The 19,240-nt window shown below is 47.8% G+C and overlaps 1 protein-coding gene across 1 annotated transcript; it reads left to right on the plus strand.

The window, feature by feature from the left end:
* Positions 1–14,724: 14,724 nt before the first annotated feature.
* On the plus strand, positions 14,725–19,240 carry LOC311394723 (prostaglandin E2 receptor EP1 subtype-like; the record flags this gene model as incomplete). Its single annotated transcript, XM_084488777.1, has 3 exons — positions 14,725–14,845; positions 16,728–17,598; positions 18,965–19,240. Exons 2-3 carry the CDS (start codon positions 16,765–16,767, stop codon positions 19,238–19,240), a joined length of 1,110 nt encoding a protein of 369 aa, XP_084344903.1. The 5' UTR covers positions 14,725–14,845; positions 16,728–16,764.

The following is a 19,240-nucleotide window of genomic DNA, read 5'->3' on the forward strand; positions in this document are numbered from 1 at the left end:
GTCTGTCTCACCTTCCCACAGCCCAGCATCCCTGCATCTAAGGTCCTGACAGATGAGTAGACAATTCATCTGTCAGGACCTTGTGGAGTTGCTGTTTCCTCATGCATGCTTCTAGCCTTCTCCTATCAGAACACTGGTCTCCAGTGAACTTCTCTTCTCTTATTTCATTCTATGACCACTACTGGTCCCTCTTGGTCCAGACCCCAGCCCCCTCCAGCCCCCCCAGCCCCCCAAGCCCCTCACTGAACCAGAGGCTGCAGGCCCCTCTCAGAGGATACACCCTCCTCCACAGACTAAATATCCTCTTGTTCTGTGAGACTGGTTCCCAGTACCAAGACCCGGGTCCCGGCCCTGGAAATGGATGTGATTATTGTCTCTCCCACACCTTTTCCCCCCGGACCCGGTTTCATCCGGAACCCCCTGCCTAGGTGCATTGTGGGAGGAGGTTTTATTAATAGTGCTCCCCTGGCTTCCTGTTTCCTGGGATGAGTAGTCAGTCTGTAGCGAGCTCATGCTAGCAGGATAGGGCTGACTCGAGCAGCGAAACGAACGCACCCTGTCCAGATACAGTAGAATCCTCGGCCTGCCATGATAATGTTTTGGTTCGGCTAATTATTGTTTGTTTTTTGTGTCTGTGATAAACATCGGAAACGTTGTGTGTTTGTTACTGTTGACACCGGGGGTCTTCAATAGATTTCCTTCGGGACGGAACGTTTATTTTCCTGTTTGAGTAGGTTGTGTGTTTCTTTTGTGGATGTGTGTGTGTACACTATATGAACAATGATGGTGCATAATTCATATTTTCTCTTTCAAATCCTTTCCTTGAAGAGGAAACGATGAGCATCCTCTTCTAAACCCAGTTAAGGATGCATTTGAAAATCATTAGCATATCTCTTTCTATATGTTTGTGTTATTGTGTGACTGGTCTGTAAATGTCCTTCTGCCTGGTAAAGGATCCATCCTCAGAACAACTTGTCCTTATGGCCATGAGTCAGCCTGAACAGTGAGGATCAATAGGTTTATTGATCTGCTTATTGCACCTTCCTGTCCGAGGATCAGTGGCTCTATGGCACGCGGTAGGATTCTTTGTAGTCATTATGTTCTGTAGTGCTCAGTACAATACGAGTCAATAGTACTGCAGAGTTATTCAGGTCCATGTCCAGCCAAGCTGAGTCCACTCCTCAGTATACTCATTAATTGTTTTCCCGTTGGATTGAAACAGAGTGCCAGTCCAGACTTGACTGGACATGTGGTTCTAACCCCTTCCAACATCATCACACCACAGTTATGTGGCTCGTTAAACTCTCGGCCCGTATTCTTAAGGTTCTCATCAAATGCAATTCGGTCATCACAGGGTTTACAGATCCGAGCCTTAGGATTGAGACCACAAGGTTAAAGTTCAGTCAGTGGCGAGGAGAAGAAACCCAGGATAATGACAGCTTCTGCAGCATTAGATAACGGCTACTGAGGCGTAGCTGAGTGACAGCATGAGGTCTTGATCACTGGAGGTGGGTGTTTAGGTTGAGATACAAATTTCAACATTTATTATTTAGTCTTTCTGATGTTGTTTGAGAGAAAAACTAAATAATCACAATCAGGCCGAAAAAAATGCAAAAAATACTGACCAGCAACACGGTATTGATAACAAACCAAAGAGTTTATGATTTACCTGTTCTCACTGGAGTCATTGGACCTTGACCTATGAGATGGTTTGATGATTTATTCAGCATCATCAGAGGAGTCCGTATTGCCTCCGGTATGACTCAGTCATAAAGACTGACTTCCCGTAATCAACTGGCAATTGATTCAGTTTTTCCACTTTGATTCACACATGTTTTGGTGTGATTGGGGGTTTATGGTTTGGTTATGATTGAAGATGTGGGCAGCTGCCCAGTTTTACCTCGATAGCATTGATTCATTGAGCCAACACTGATCATGGGTGTGTGCGTTCACTTTTACAAGTGCCTGATGAAGTCACTTACCGGAAAAGCCGCTTAGATGAACAGATCGAGTTGCTTTTAGGAGTGTTCTTCCTTACATGTTCTTACAACCTGAAGCACAGATTTAAAATTTATCATCGTAACTTCGGGTTGCAGAGATATCGAAGAAAACTTGACGATTGATCCAAAGATCTATGAACTGGGAATCTGACCTGGAAGTACGTCTGTATCTCTGTCCTACTTTCTGAGGAGTGTAACCTCAAACTGTTCACCCTGAAGGCCATATCCAGATCTGAACTGAATGCAGGTTTTGATTTTCACACTGGTTGACAAATCACCTCAAAACAAACCCTGAAGAGTGTACCCTGTACACTGTTTTAGTATCAGAGCAGTCGTCTGTTGGTCAACCCCCCACCCAGTCACACCCCCACCTTTGTCTCAACCCCCACCCACCTCGGTCTCAACCCCGACCCCAGGATCCCCATCACCCCCACCCACCTTGGCCTCACCCCCGGCCTGACCGGATCCAAACAGAGGCAGGATTGTGCTGAACTCCCGGTAATAGCAGAGCTAATGGTGGATGGGAAGCAGAGTGAGGCTGACCGGGCGCGGCTCCGCTCAAACACAGAGACACTTGAAGACGTCCCACGCAGGCAGCCGGTGTGCGGTGAGCGATGTGGAGGAATCCACTCCTCCCAGATTATTCTGGGCTGTGTTTACCCTCTGGTGTTGCTGTTTGGGTGGAGGTGATGTGTAGGTTATGATGCGATGAACCTCCTGTCACAACATCCGTGTGAAGGTACGCCAACATAACTACTCTAACAATTCAGTGACTAGCAGACACAGGCCAAGGGTTATGTTTTGTATAAACATGTCAGCAGGAAGGGTTAGCCTCTTGTGTACTGCCTCCCTACTTCTGAAGGTCTGTCCAACGTATGACACATGGCTGTTTTACAGAGTCTGGTTTTACAAATGCAAGCGTCCACTGCTGAGGTGAGATGGAAAAACACAAGACTGAATGGAGAGCTCACCGAGTGAAGTACGACACCGCAACATTATTCTAGGAGGCAATGGAATTACTGCGCAGTCCTGCTAAATCAAGGATAATGATTAAAGAATAAAACTGTTTGAAATTAGAAACATCCATCACTTCCCCGACAACACTGCCTGCATCACGGCCATTGGCCAGTGAGTTATTAAGCAAATAAGTAAACAGCCACACAGAAAGTACAGCATGTATCACCTCTAAGACAAACCAGTCTAGAAGCAATGCTAACTACCATGGCCTAGGATTGAAAGATGAGTTACAGTGCAGATACGAGGCTGAACATGTCTTAACCTAATTTTTGTTGAACCACCTCAGTCGCACTCTGGCTCTCATTCTCTGATAGCATTGTGGCCGCCACCACCATCGTTTGCTCTGTTTCTGTATCCACACGATGCAACGCTCCCCCCAAACATGTTTCAAACATCAACACACCACACTGCACTACTGATACACACTTACACATACATACTAACACACACTTCTTAGGAGCGTAATAGAGAGAAACAGACACACAGCCGCCCTACGCCCTTGAGAAGGACGTTACGTTTTAATGACCATAATGAGCCAGTATCATTACTTGATTTGGATGTAAATGAAAAGGATTGGCCCAGTTTTTGATTGGTCAACAGGTGTCATGTGTTTCATGGGCTTGGCGTTTTCCATATTCCTGGGAAATACCTTGAATTGAAGCCCATAGAGAATAGCAGGGTCTCAGCCTCCTCCCCAACACTGCCAATACATGTTGCATAAACAGCTTCAACATATGTTTGCATTCAGAAGATCAAAGATCCTTTCATTCTCTGTTGGACTCGGGCATTTGTAGATTAAAAACTTCTCAAAGGACTGCGTGTCTGAGCTTCAAACGCTGAGCTAACATGGAGGCCGACGGGAACCCCACCTGAACAAACCCAGGGTCGGGTTCGAAACCGGACTTTAGCACTGTGTGTCAGCAAGCCTAACCGCTAAGCTACCACAGCCTGCTGTTATTCCATCAGCTCATCCAATAGGCGTTTGAATCATGTGTGCAGGGGGAACCTTTACGGCCCATTGAGCATTGAGCTCGACCCCCCCCCCCATCTCCACGGACCAATGAGACGACAGACAGGATAGCCGCTGAGTAGGCAGAAAATGTCGCAGGGAGCAGTCCCGTCGGTGCAGTCCTAATGGCGTGGAACCCTGGCTGCTGTAGGCTCCCTCTCTCTTCGTCTCCATCTCTCTACCTCTGCTGGGCTTAATGGGCTGTAGAACCCGAGTCCCCCATTCTGAGGCTCCCCAGCTGGGGGGATTAGCGGACGACGTGACCACAAAAGGAGAGACTGAAGGAACGACCGGGTGAGAAAGGGAGATGAGTTCAGCACGTTGGACATGATCTATGGGAAGGTTGGTCTCCAAAACAATCAAGTCTCGTTTTTGGATGTTTCCAAATCCCATTTATCAGTCTGTGTGGAGGTCCCTGAGAGCAGATATCATAAACTAGGACTTGGTGGTCTGGGGGTTCATCAAACTGGGACTATGGCCGACAGCCCTCGTTTAAACGAGTTAATGAACCGGTTTGGGTTCCTGAAAAGTTAAGATTATTTATGTATTTCCAGGACTGACTGTATGTGTGTTCCACAGTTATTAATCTGAGAACAGCTGAAGAATCGGATTTCCCGGATTTTCCGGTTTTAAAGACGCAGTTCGGAGCAAAACCCAGCCACCAAAACCAACATGTTGACAATACTCCTCACAATTTCCCTGGTATTTATAATGAAGTCATAAAAATTGGACAGAAACTGCAGAGAGTTCCACTGGTGACAGAGCGGCCTGCCGGAGCAGGACCACAGTCTCCCAAACAATCATAAAACACAAGCCCACCCTCCATCGTGTTTATCTTCCAGTGCCATAGCTGCAGTCGTCCATCAGTGCGGGCAGGTCCTCCACACGGGTGGGTTAACCCCGGCTGTCTGAGGGGGACTGCGTGAGCTTTATGGGTCCTATTGTAAGAGTTTATCAACCACTCCATAACACACAGTAGTGTGTCCTCTCTGCTTCACCAAGCACTAATGTGCAACGTTTCAGGACACAAAGTTCAGAGGCTTCAGAAGCAATCGCCTGCTGTCGGCAAACCCAATGGAATGTTCTTATTTGCATATCCCTTGGATCCCCCATTTCCTCTGAAGAACAGAATCATGAGTGTCTGTTTCTTTCTTTCGGTTTGGATTTTATTAAACCCAGTCTTCTCTGGAGCTACGTCAACATACTGTGCTGTGTGGAGACTGTGTGTGTGGATGGACACCTGCTGTATTGCGCAACCTTGCTGTAATTTGTTCTTCTGAAGTGGCCAAGGAACCACAGCTTGTCTGTTCCTTCACCTCCTCTTGACACTCTTGTAATGGCTCCCTGGGCTCAGGAGGTCAAACAAGCAACACAAAGAAACATTCAGACTTTCCACCACTCTCTTGGCTCCAGCGTTTGGCATCAGAACAGCAGTGTGGGGAATGCTGCTCCTCCTGCTCCTCCTTCTTCTGCTCCCCCTCTTACTGCTCCTCCTGCTGCACCTCCTGCTGCTCCTCCTGCTGCTGCTCCTCTTGCTGCTCCTCTTGCTGCTCCTCCAAGTGCTCCTGCTGCTGCTCCTCCTGCTGCGCGCTTCTTGCACCGTCGCTGCATGGAGGGAGGAGGTCGTCTTGTGGAGTGGCCCTGGGCCTTCTAGGGTTCAAGGTAGTGGTGGTGCACACACACACACCTTAAAGGTTCCTGTCCGACCCCCCCCTCCCTCCCCTCCTCTTGGGATGTCCTAGATGGAGCCAGGGTATTGATCCCAAGGGGGGGTTGTTACACCGCAGTGGGGCTGGAGAGAGGGCCCTTTGGTCCCTCGAGGGCCCCAACCAGCATCAGACACATGGACGAATAGTAGTAAATAAAACAGGATGGTAAAGAAATAGGGGAGATTTAGAAGGAGAAGAAAACAAAGGAGGAGACTGGAGCCTGTTGAGGATGGAGACGCAGAGTAGGGCTGAATCAGGACCGACCCTGTCGCCTGGAGTGGTTATAGTGCAGTGTATAGTATATGTGCATTCTATGTGCAGTCTATGTGCAGTCTATGTGCAGTACATGTGTAGTCTATGTGTAGTCTATGTGTGTGGCCATCCTCTGACACATGTTTTGGCCGTTATTGACCACGGAGCATATTCATAACTTCAGCTATTAGGTCATGAAAAGCTCCCATATGGGTTGATTTGAGAGACATCAACATCACACCTTGTGAAACAGGGGCTTTCTGAATCTAAACGAACATCAAGGCGGCTTGGACCGGTTCCCTGTTCATCACACTAACACACATCACACTCTCACCCGGCTCCACCGACCTCCCAGGAGCAGAACCATCAACACGGATCAGACATCACAGATCACTAATCCCCTCGGTGTCGGAGGATGAGGACATGCAGACCACACTGAGGAGGAGGAGGTGGAGTTGTGTCGGCCACAGGAGCGAGCAGCAGCATCTGGTAGTGATCGAGGCAGAGGACACTGTGCCCTGGATGGCTGTTTACTGCTGGCTGGCTGAGGGGCCGACTGGCTGGCTCTGGCTGACTGGCACACTGTGAATGGGGCTCTTTCTGTAGGTCTGGGAGCTGGGTGGAGGAAACACCGAGTTCAAGGTCCACGTCAACATTTAAAAACATGCAAACCAAGGAGTGTGAAACCCAGCTTCCCCCAAACACAACTTGTGCATGTTGTTCTGGTTGTGTGTTATTTAGATTAGGTTATAAATCAAAATGCATTTCTTGTTGAGTTTGAATCCCAGTGATCCATGCTTGTTCCCACTGGTCAGCGGTCCCAGGCTGGGTTGAATACGATCTCGCCGGTTTGTTTCCAGTCAATCTCCATCCAGCCCTTATCTTTCTGGCTAGTGAACGCACAACGTTTCCATGTCCCCATGTGCTTATGATTTATGAGACATAAAACATTAGCGCTCCCGTGTGTGTGTGTGTGTGTGTGTGTGTGTGTGTGTGTGTGTGTGTTACCGTCACCCCTCCAACACAAGTATCCCAGTATGTTAGTGTGTGTCTCCTGAGGTCAAACAGATCCAAGAAGCTCCCCGCCCTGCTCGTTCAGATGGCGTCACTCTCGTTGCTCTGTGCTGACTGCTAGGAATGCTAACTAGCGTTGTGACCGTGTCCTAAGTCAATAGTAAAGTAAATAATTTTCCACCGTGATTTAATGTTTTTAATATCAAATTAACCTCACTATTACCTAATATAACTTATGACATCTTCTGAATCACCGTCCTACTTCCATAGAAATATACAATTTAAAGGCAACATTTATCTTTGCTTTTAATAATAATATTATTTAATATTAGTTTGGCCAAAGTGCAGTTGATTCAACTGAAGTTGCTTTCCGTCCACTCCCCTTGCTGTTGAGCAGGTGCTGAGTGACCCTGAGTTGGTTCCCACATCATCGTCGGTGGGTCACAAGGGTATAGCATTCCTCCTCACAGCCCAACCAAGAGAAACAGATTTAGAAATAATCCAAATGTCAGGAATCTAAAACGGCATCAATGATCGTGTAAAACAAGACTCCAGTGGGCAGTTCTCTCCCCGGCTGACCCTGGGTGCAGCTTTATGTCTGGCTGACTGTTTTAAGTGCAGCTTTATGTCTGGCTGACTGTTTGGGGTGCAGCTTTATGTCTGGCTGACTGTTTTAAGTGCAGCTTTATGTCTGGCTGACTGTTTGGGGTGCGGCTTTACGTCTCCTGGCTGACTGTTTTGGTTGCAGCTCTACGTTTCTCTGCGGTTGAAGGTACAGCACATCGCCTCAGAGTTCAGAGTGTTGTTTTGGTATTTTCCTCTTCTGCACCAGAGCTTTAACCTAACAAGTTTACAGTTTATCAAACAACTTGGACTCAACGATGCTTTGAATACCTTGAAAGAACGCTGGGAAACTAGAACTCTTCAGAAGGTCAATATTGCTCAGACGACGGGAAGGAGTCCTGTTATTTCACTGCGCAGTCACAGATCTGATAGCCATTGTGATTGAAGGTGTTCACAGTTGGCTTTCATTACTAGCAGTGGTTTTAGTTGAGGAAGTATCGCCACCTCAACAACACCCAAATGAACTTCCAATGAAACTTCATCATTTTAATAGTTGTATTTATTGGATATTATCCAGCCCTTTGACTGGTGGATCTATTTTATAGCCTTTTGGTTATGAGGTGAGAGGCGGCCGGAGAATGCAGGGAAGTATCAAAGTGTTTTATGGTGGTTATTATTTACAAGTGGCTTGTGGACAATAGAAGACTAATGACTAATGATGCGCTTTCTCTCTCTCTCTCTCTCTCTCTCTCTCTCTCTCTCTCTCTCTCTCTCTCTCTCTCTCTCTCTCTCTCTCATAGTGTGACCCCTAGCCACCCCTGGTTGAACAAATAAAGTTTCAGATTAATATCTAAAGTCTGATGGCAGGCGAGCTCAGATTGGGGTGAACCGGGTGTCTAACTTCCTGTAGCTTATTGGTTTCGACCAATCATGTTGATGGAGGCCCAGGATACAAACTCGGCCAGCAGTCGGAAACTGTAAACAATTGTCTGGAAAGGTTTCAATTAAACTCAGTATAGACCAGCCACCGTTAAAACACCCTTAAAAAATCCCTTATGAACACTCCATCCACTCAGAGAATGTTTCCTTTGGTATAATATCTCCATAATGAGGCATAGCTCCGCCCCTTTGGTATAATATCTCCATAACAATGCATAGCCCCGCCCCTTTGGTATAATATCTTCATAACTGTGTGTGGCTCCGCCCTGGTAGTTCTCGGCTCCACCCTGGTAGTTCTTGGCTCCGCCCCTGGTAGTTCTTGACTCCCAGGCTCTGTTCTGTTGCATAAAAGGACTTGATGGATCCTGACGTGAACATGACATCATCATTAGAGGCCATCTTTCAGTTAAAGGCTGTGCAGACTAATACAGGGCATTAAACATCAACGAGGGAGGAAGCCCCCTAGTCTAACGATACAGGTCTTGGATATAACAGAAGTCTTTTCTGCTAATGGCCCAGGGTTAAAATGGTAAAAAACACAAAACCATAAAGCCAATTGTAGGAGGTGTTTACCAAGCGTAATATTACATGATGCCAAAGGACACTGCGAGGGGCTTTGGAAGAGCATGCAGCATTTCCTGGAAAAATGACTCAATTGCCCATAATTACAGTTCATATGGTGGTCTTTGTGTTTGTGTGGAGGAGAAAGATGAGAAACCAATCAGATAAAAACGTTTGGTGCTTTGGTGCCCATCAGCAGTGGTAATGGAGCTCAGTTTGTCTCTTCTGTTCAACTTCAATTCATGCTGCGGGAGTCAAAGAATAGGGCTTGTGTATCAGAATACATCATGGGAGTTTTGGTCTGCGATATGCTGAGAGAGAGTTGCAGTACTGTAAGATTTAACAGAAGATGCACCACAAAGTATGGAAGGTGAAAAACATTTTTTCACCTGAGCAAACAGTATTATATGATAGCTGCTGAAGCAGTTTGCACTTGTCTTTTTTTGGATGGTCTTTAATGGTTTCAAAATGCTTTTTCCAGACATGATGAATCCTTCTAGACCAGTGGTCTAAAAGGTGCTCTACTTCCAAAAGGAAATGCCTGGTTAGTGGGGCTGTCATCACACAAAGGGTTTATATATATATATTTATCAAACTAACTAAAAGGACATTTATTGAAGGCAAAACATATCACAGCAGATTGCACAAAGAAGACTGAGTCAAACCACAACCCCCCCCCCCCCAAAATAACCTTGTATAACTTAAAGGCTTTTACTGTAAACGCCAAGCAGTTCTGTGATATCACTCCTGTTCACCCCCGTCCTCCAAATGGAATGTCCTGCTGTTAAACACAACGATTCATCTGCTGAGGAGAAAGTCCACTAAATGTCTTCCTACTGAAGATTTGCATCGGAGACGATTCAAGGTCACTCCTACCCCAAAATAAATCACAATCGTTTTCTCATTCCCAGGAGAGTTAAAACACGAGTTACATCTCCAGTCCGATTAGTGTCCAGAGGAAGGAGATCCGATCACCCTGCATGACTCACTGAGACACTCGTCAGTAAATCACTTGCTATCTCTGGAGAAGTTTAACTCCACAGCCCAATCTATTGTGTCTACTTGTGTGTGTGTGTGTGTGTGTGTGTGTGTGTGTGTGTGTGTGTGTGTGTGTGTGTGTGTGTGTGTGCACGTGTGTGTGTCCGTGTGCTTATGTGTATATACCCTAGCCCTAACCCAACCCTATCTAACCCAACCTAACACCTGACATGACTGAAGAGTGTTTGATGACTGAAGTAGTGATGGGTCATTCGCGAACGAGTTGGCTCAAAGAGCCGGCTCTTTTAAGTGAACGATGGGAGTCGGCTCCCGAACGCAAGCCGTTGTCTTTTTTGTTCTCCCGCGCTACGGGTGCTACATGCATTCATTCTATGCGTGCTATGCGTGTCACGGCGCATGCATGGCAGCCAGCAACCAATCACGAGAACAAGCAGCAAGGGGTGGGGGATTTCGATGCGAGATACACATTGCCTGTGACTGACAGGAGGAAAAGAGGAGAGAGATGAATGCGAGCGTGTGAGTACATGATGAATGAGACAAGGAAAAGAAGCAGCATTTGGATGCATTTTGATCAGTGTGAGAACACAAAGGTCAACACACGCGCATGTGTCAAAATGAGCGTCAGAATTACGGCATGGCACCATTGTAAAAGGTATACAGTAAGCGGTAATATGAAGAGCCGTTTGGGAGCCGAAAGAGCCAGCTCTTGTTGGTGAGCTGTTCCAAGAGATCCGGCTCACTAAAAAGAGCCGAAATTCCCATCATTAGACTGAAGAGTGTTTGACTCTAGAGCAGGTGAGGCCGCACACCTGTTGTTTATTAAACCATCCTGGTCACAGGTTAAACCAGCCGTCACCACACAGAGGGAGAGAACAGGCCAGCACTAAACACCTGCTCCTACCGTCACTCACATGTCAAACAATTCAGCAATAAACCGGTTCCACATCTACAACCTGGTGTGGAGGGGCCCAGGAGAGACGCCTAGATGGCATAGTGTAGCAGAGTGGACCGCTACAGTAGCATCTCTAACCTCAGACCTCAACTAACCATCTTTAACCTAAAACTTAACTTAACCATCTCTAACCTCATACTTAAACTAACCATCTCTAACCTAGTACCTAAACTAACCATCTCTAACCTCATACCTAAACTAACCATCTTTAACCTTATTCTAAATCGTAACCGCCTAACACCTAAACTAACCACCTAAAGCCTGCTAGCTCAACATTTCTGGGGGGGCTTGGGGGGTGATGGATCAGACTCTGCTCTCCTCTGGGTGATACAGCCTTCCCGCTCTGGGGGAAATAGAGGCGTGCACGTGGGAGGGAGGGCGGTTACTTGAATAACAACGTCATTTATCAACAGCTCTTCATCACGGCGGCTCCTCTGACAGACTGACCTTTCAGGTGGCTTACGGTGCCGTACTTGATATCTGCTAACGACATCCAGCTCCGTTAACCCCTGAGCCTGTTGTTCCACCAAGCATCGTCCATCACGCAGCATCATCCATCACGCAGGGCTCATTGTAGAAGAGGCTCATTAGGCCCACTCTGGAGCATCCAGAGCAGATAAGGTTAGTGCTTAGTGTAGGCGGTCCACGGTAGGCGGTCCTCATTCTTTGAGTCATTGTTTGCACCCGGCAGTCCTCCGCTCAGCTTCTGTTGTGGGGAGATGTGAGTCTCCAGTCCCACCGTTGGATCCTTGCTGTATAACACACACTCATTCAGACCACCCAGCCGGTACGGAGAGTAGGATGGGCTTTTCTTCAGTATGGTCTGATATACTGTAGATGTCGTGGGGTAGAGGACAGTGCTGTGTTCAGATCTGAGGAAGGAAGAACTTTGTGGTGGTCATGGTGCTCTCAGTCACCACCCCCATCACCATCATCACCACCATCACCACCATCACCACCCCCTCCACCACCACCACCACCCCCTCCAGCACCACTGTGTTCCAGGAGAGAGGCCATGTCCTCCTATCTTCAGTGTGGTCCACAGGGAGGTCGGGAGTGGAGGGGAGAGGAGCGCTCCTAATCTTGGATGATCTTGGATCTCCTCGATGACTAAACGACCAGAGCAGAGCCGCATGAGCCGTTCGGTTCATTATTCCAACAAAGATGTGCTGCAGAGATTACCTTTGAACTACATGACACAGCTCTCCAGACCTTCATGTCGGCTGCTTAATTTCCCTTTCAGTTTGTTTGCTTTGATAAGAGCGATGAGAGCCATCAAAGAAGGCCTTTCTGCAGAATGTGTACTCAGAATGCAGCAGCTACCCAGACACTCAACAACCAGTTTTATTTATGGTCCAGACGAGCTCAGTTAACGAGCGTGGAAGTGACCGAAGTGGCTGGATTAAAGTTCTTAGAGGCTTCATTGAGCAGCGTTTTAATTGGATGTTTTCTTCTTCACTTGCAGCCTTCAGTAGTCAGACAACCGCCTGTCAGTGACCAAAACACCTCCTCCTCCACCGCCTCCGTCTCGGCCGAGGAAGGTGGAGGAGCGTGACCAACCCCTTCAGAAGCAGTTTATAGTGTTTATGAAAGAACGTCTGAGAAGTTAAAAACACGCCCGCGTAACGAACGCTCGGAACACATACTTCATTCAGGATCCCAAACACCGACAACATCATGTTTATTCTCGAACCTCAGTAGGATAAGTTCTATACAAGCTGTGTATCAGTGTGTACAAACGTGCAATGTTTACAAAAAAAGAATGGAAATAGCTCTGTATATTAATAGTAGTATATTGAATAAATAAACCATCTAATAAACAATGAGGTAATCTTACAAGCTCACTGACATTAATGCTGCCAGGGTCGGGGGTTTGACTCCCACGGGGCCGACCCATGCTACATGTCGTTGCAGTCATGGCGTTAAGGCATTAAGGCACATTGTGTCATGCGTTCCCCTTTACGTCTCTCACTCCATCTGGGATCAGATGACTCTGTGCTCTACCGGCAGCCCTGGTCTCCAGAGCTTTGTGAGTGTGACCCACATTAACAATATCCAGGGCCCCTTTTATTCAACGAATACGGTTCATTCACAAGAAGTGTTTTGGGCTCTTTGTCACGTCTGCGTTGCTATGACGACGGCCGCAACACGAGCCGGGACGGATGGGTCTGGTTTGCTTTGGCTTTGGCAGTTGTTTCGATGTTGGAAAAACCACTTTGAACATTTTGATTCATTACTCATCAATCAAATCAGCTGTCAGATTCAGACCCAACACGTAGTGAGTGATTCAGTGGAAGGCAGGTGGGAGGGTGGCACATTCGTGTTGCCTTCCAAGGAAAAGAAAAAGTTTTTTTTTCTGTGATGATGATGGCCCTGAGGGCTGGTTTCCCACCTGGCTCCTGAGCGGGTTCCTGAGGGCTGGTTCCCCACCTGGCTCCTGAGCGGGCTCCTGAGGGCTGGTTCCCCACCTGGCTCCTGACAAAACAAAATGGCGCAATGCCCGGCAATCAGCAGCCCGCTCTCACGTGCCCCAGGCTTCTGGCCTGTCCCTCTGTCTGTGTAAACACTCTGTGGTAGACCGCCCCACTGCCACTCTCTCCCCATTCAGACCAGCCCGGGGCCGTTAAACCTGGGGCTACACAGACGGCTTCCTGTCTGTTAAACCGAGAGACAGACGGGCTTCCTGTCCGTTAAACCGAGGGACAGACAGGCTTCCTGTCCGTTAAACCGAGGGATAGACAGGCTTCCTATCTGTTAAACCGAGGGACAGACGGGCTTCCTGTCTCCCCTCTTTCCACCCAATAAAAGCAGAGAGAGAGAGAGAGAGAGAGGTAAATAGAGGAGCTGGGTTCTGTTCAACCGCTGGTCGCCTGGAAGGGCTTGAATGTTATCAGAATAAATCGACTTTCCCATTCAGACTTTCCGATTCACTTTACAATCACAGTTCTTCAAATCAATAAAGACTTGTGAGCCAGCTTCGCAGCCCAGAATACATGTTGTGTATTTTATATGTTGTGTTCAGACCACATCTGTTTGTGTCGAGTTCCTCTGCTGAATGTGGGTTGTACTGGTTCTACAAACCAATAGAAAGCCTGTCGGAGGAATGCCAGCTATGTAGACCGAACTACCCTATAAACGGTCCAATCACAGCCCTCCATGTTCACGGTGGCAGTCTGTCAGGTGAGTTCAAAGGCAGGTCCACCTTCTGCTCACCAGTGTTCCCAGCTGTGGACTCCCTCATGGGTCTGGGAAGACACTTTATTTTGAGAAGCCCCATCACATAAAACAATCATACAAAATCAATCATTGTAGTTTGTAGCGTAGTGTAAACAATATTTCTAACATTTCAATAGAGACGTTTTAAACATGTTGAAGTGTTGTCTTTTTATTTTCTCTACACTTTTATTTGTTGAGCACGTATGCAGCTCTCCGTTAGAATTTGCAATAGTCATGCACAATACTACCTAAACTAGTGTCTGTGGACGCAAAGCTGTGCGGTGTTGATTGGACGGCCCGCCTCTAGGGGGGCTATAAAGAGAGGTAGAGGCGGTAGAGAGCAGCAGGGTTGAGCAACATTCGTGTTGTTTCCGTGATGGTCGATCTCTGCGGCCGCCTCCAGGGATCTGAGGAGGAGTGGGTGGGTGGGGGGGGGGGGGGGGGTTCACACTACACCAGGAGGAGAACAGACCACTTTAACTCTGTCATCCATCGACACGGAGATGGAAGTCTGTCCACCGTGTGTGTGAGGTTTTACTTGTTATTTTACAACTTATTCCCGACATGGCTGAAGACGAATACAAATGGATTTATTATTGAACAACCTTACATGGTAGGTTGGATTTATTGGGTTGTTTAACACGCCTGACGTTTATTGCGTGTTTAAGTTTGTGCGTGTCGTGGCGTGGGGTCCAGTATTTATCATCATTAATAAGCTTTTTAAAAAAATCTAAAACATGATCATTGCACACCGGGTTTATGTTTTTCGACTTTTGTTGGTAGGACGACATAAGTCTCATGCAGGCCTTTATTCATCTGTACCCTATATGTTTAGTTAATACCTTTTTAAATATGAACAGCCTAATATGAAAGTTGTCTGACAGGATTCGCAGAAAAGTGTGTCCCATAAATCAGTTTAAACTCTTTAATATTGAGTCACTAATACGTTTACATTTCACCCTTTGTACCGATCTAACCGCAGCACCACCGGTGGCCTCTTACCTATAGTTAAATCCTGATCAACACATAGCCTACTAATTATCTTTATATAATTATAATATATAATAGAGAGAGAGAGAGAGAGAGAGGGAGAGAGAGAGAGAGAGAGAGAGAGAGAGAGAGAGAGAGAGAAACAAGTTATGTTACTTTAGACTAAAGTTCTTAAGATGTAGCCCTACACTGAAAAATATATTAGGGTATTAGGGTATTAGGGTTTAAATTATCTGACTTTCAGTTAATTAATTTAATTATATATAATACTATATATATATATAGTATATATATATATAGTATATATATATATATATATATATATATATATATATATATATATATAATACTATATAATATATAATACTATATAATACTTCGGAGAAGAACTTCAAAGGCAGTAAACAGTCACTGGTAAACCCATGCAAAGACATAATTCAGTATCCCACAAAAGTCTATTTTGCATTTGATTGACAGTGAATCGGATATTCCAACGGTAGGACAACACATATTTTATAAATATTACCACACAGTTCTAACATAATTCTAAGAAGAAGATATGTAGCTTCAACCAAATACTGGCCCTTTGATTATAAGTAATCTGTTTTCATTACACTAAACCTTTAAGAAACATTTTGTTCAATCTGTCCTTCAATCAATTCATTCAACAGCCTGTTTAGGGGTTCAAACCCCCCCCTGACATAACCCCCCCCCCCCCCCCCCCCCCCCCCCCCCCTCTCCCTGCCACAGAGGACCTATGTTTAACTGTAGGCCTCGTATGCAGCAGGCTTACATAAGAATTCAAAGGCACTTTTGTACGCAGTGATATCTTTAAACACGTCTGAACTCGACCTAACCCGGGCTGAAAATGAACCCAAGCTCCTCAGAGAATGCAGGCGCTTTGGATCATCATACTAATGTGTGGACAGATGAGAGACCACCAGGACTACAGATGTGAGGATCTTTGGAATTGAGCAACATGTGTTGTAACAAATTAATACCATGATACCTTTAGAGTAAAAATACATATGTATCCTTCCTGAGTATGTCGCCTAAACAATAAGGTAACTGTCATGTTGTTAGCAGAAGTTTATAATAATACAATTATAAACTTATAAATAAATACAATTATTTAATAATACAGTTATAAACTGCTGTTATTTTAATGGTTGTGTCCTTAAACTTCCTCTCTCGTGGTTCGGCTGTTTGACCTGTTCTGTGTTCGATGCATAATTTCTGTGGTCTGCTGTACGCATCCTTTAAGCAAGACACCACAAACCACCTCTCGGCTCCACAGCTGAACCGGGGTCAACCAGTGTGTGTGTCTAGCATCTGACCTCCAAGGGTCAACCAGTGTGTGTGTCTGACCTCTGACCTTCTAGGCTCAACCAGTGTGTGAGTCTGACCTCTGACCTTCAAGGGTCAACCAGTGTGTGTGTCTGACCTCCAAGGCTCAACCAGTGTGTGTGTCTAGCCTCTGACCCTCACCACCTCTCCCCCCCCAGTGACCTCTGACCCCCGGGGGGCCCCCATGAGCTGGCCATGCAGCACTCCAACACCTCCTCCCTCCTCTCCAACATCAGCCTGGCCGGGGCCCCCCCGACGCCGGGCCCCGGGGCCCGCTGGCACAACGGCAGCGGCCACGTGCCCACGTCGGCGGGGCTGTCCATGACGCTGGGCATCCTGTCCAACGTGGTGGCCCTCCTCATCCTGGCCAAGGCCTACAACCGCTTCCGGAGGCGCTCCAAGGCCACCTTCCTGCTGCTGGCCAGCTCGCTGGTGGCCACCGACCTGGTGGGCCACGTCATCCCGGGGGCCCTGGTGCTGCGGCTCTACCTGACGGGGGCCCGCCTGGGGCCCGAGGGCGTCCCGGGGCCCCCCGACGCGGCCTGCCTGGTGCTGGGCGGCAGCATGGTGTTCTTCGGCCTGTGCCCGCTGTTCCTGGGCAGCGCCATGGCGGCGGAGCGCTGCCTGGGCGTGACGCGCCCGCTGCTGCACGCCCGGCTGGTCACCACCGCCCGCACCCAGCTGGGCCTGGCCTTCATCTGGCTGGGGGCCCTGGGCGTGGCCCTGCTGCCCGCGCTGCACCTGGGGGCCTACAGCGCGCAGTTCCCCGGGACCTGGTGCTTCATCCGGGTGCTGGGGGCCGTGCAGGGCCCCGACGTGGCCCTCGTGGGGCTGTTCTCCGGCCTGGGGCTGGCCTCGCTCACCGTGTCGCTGCTCTGCAACACGGTGAGCGGCGTGACGCTGGTCAGGGCCCGCCTCCGCCAGAGAAGCTGCACCCAGCGCCGCTCCGCCAAGTCACATGACATCGAGATGGTGGTGCAGCTGCTGGGCATCATGGTGACGTCCTGCATCTGCTGGAGCCCCCTGCTGGTAGGTCCAGGGAACTATGTGATTATAGTTTGTTGTCGGCGTAGGGACTCTGTGTCACTGCTTTGTTATAGCTGTGGATTCTCCACACTAAAAACTATGAACTATAAACAACTATAACCACACTGAAAACGTTTTCAACCACAGAATTATGCCTGTTGTTGAAACCGGCATGAAACCGGCATGAAACCGGCATGAAACCGGTTGTTGAAGAGTGTTGGGGGAATCAGGCCAGAGGGATGATGGTCGAGTTTTCCTTTGAATACTTGAGGGCAGAACAAAGTCATATACTTTCTTAATAGTGATTTAATTCTAAATAAAGTAATAAGTCATTCTGAATATATATAACTATATTTAGAAGGCATATTACTATAGTAATCTACCTTCTAAATATAGTAATATTCATTGTAAATAGTAATCATTCTAAACCTGATGATTAGTGGACTGCCTTTATGTCTTTGTGCTTTGGGTAACCAAGGGAAGCCTCAAAGGTTTTATCAGCCTCACTTTCACCCGTTCAACATCTGACCGCCAGCGGCTGTCACACCTCAGAGTGACAGCTCGTCAGGGGAGATGATGATGCCTTGCCCAGGAGCAGCTCAGCAGCCTGAGAAAGAAGGGAATTCATCCAGCAGGCTGTCAGACCCTACCTGCTGATCTACTGTCCCCTTACGAGGCGTTCATCTGAGGAGTCAGGGGGCGTCGTTAAAGTGACGTCTGGGATGGTTTAGACCACCGGCCCTGGAGAGGGGCCAGTATGGATCTATGCTCACCAAGAGGGCCGTCACTCATAGAGGCAGGCCCCTCCACTCCTCCTGCAGAGAGGGAGAGAGAGAGAGAGCGAGAAAGACGCACAGACACACAGACAGATAGACAGACAGACACAGACAGACAGAGACCCCAGAGGTTTGTCATGGCAGGTTGAGGAGGTAAAGCTGGCTGTCTGTGTATTCTATCTGAAGACAAAAACAAGAGCCTCACTCCTCCCATCCTCAGTAAATTGGAGACATTTTTTAACGTGTTTAACAATGGTTATTTTATTAATGATGAATTATAAGATGTTCACAATATTCCCCTGGGGGCCACACGGCAAGGGGGGGATGTATTTCACATTACTCTATTACCACACTGGAACATTACCATACCCCCCATACCATTACCATACACAAGGAAGGTTCTGTCCAACACACCGGTCCAAACCTGAAGAACTTTATATTCAAACACCTATCAGACGTGTTTTAGTCCGACCCCACAACCTCATGACCCCTGACCTCTTAACACGTCTGGCTTACTCCGACCCCACAACACAGCCTTCAGTCTGTCGTGACCCCTGACCTCTAACGTGACCCCTGACCTTGTCCCCTTGCAGGTGTTCGGCCTGATGTCGGTGAGCCGGTCGTGGCGGGGGGCCCTGGGCCCCGACATTACGTACTACAGCGACCTGATGAAGCTGGGGGTCCGGCTGGCCACCTGGAACCAGATCCTGGACCCCTGGGTCTACATCCTGCTGCGGCGCGCCATCCTGCGCCGCATCTACCGCCTCACCAAGCGCCACGCCAGCTTCAGGGGCGGGGCCTTCCGCTCCTCACGCTGGGAGGCCAGCTCCATCGTCAGCTCGGAGAAGAGCACGGCCAAAAGGATCTGA

The sequence above is a fragment of the Micromesistius poutassou genome (genome assembly GCF_964030765.1).
Source record: "Micromesistius poutassou genome assembly, chromosome: 1".
In the NCBI taxonomy this organism is placed as follows: Eukaryota; Metazoa; Chordata; class Actinopteri; order Gadiformes; family Gadidae; genus Micromesistius; species Micromesistius poutassou.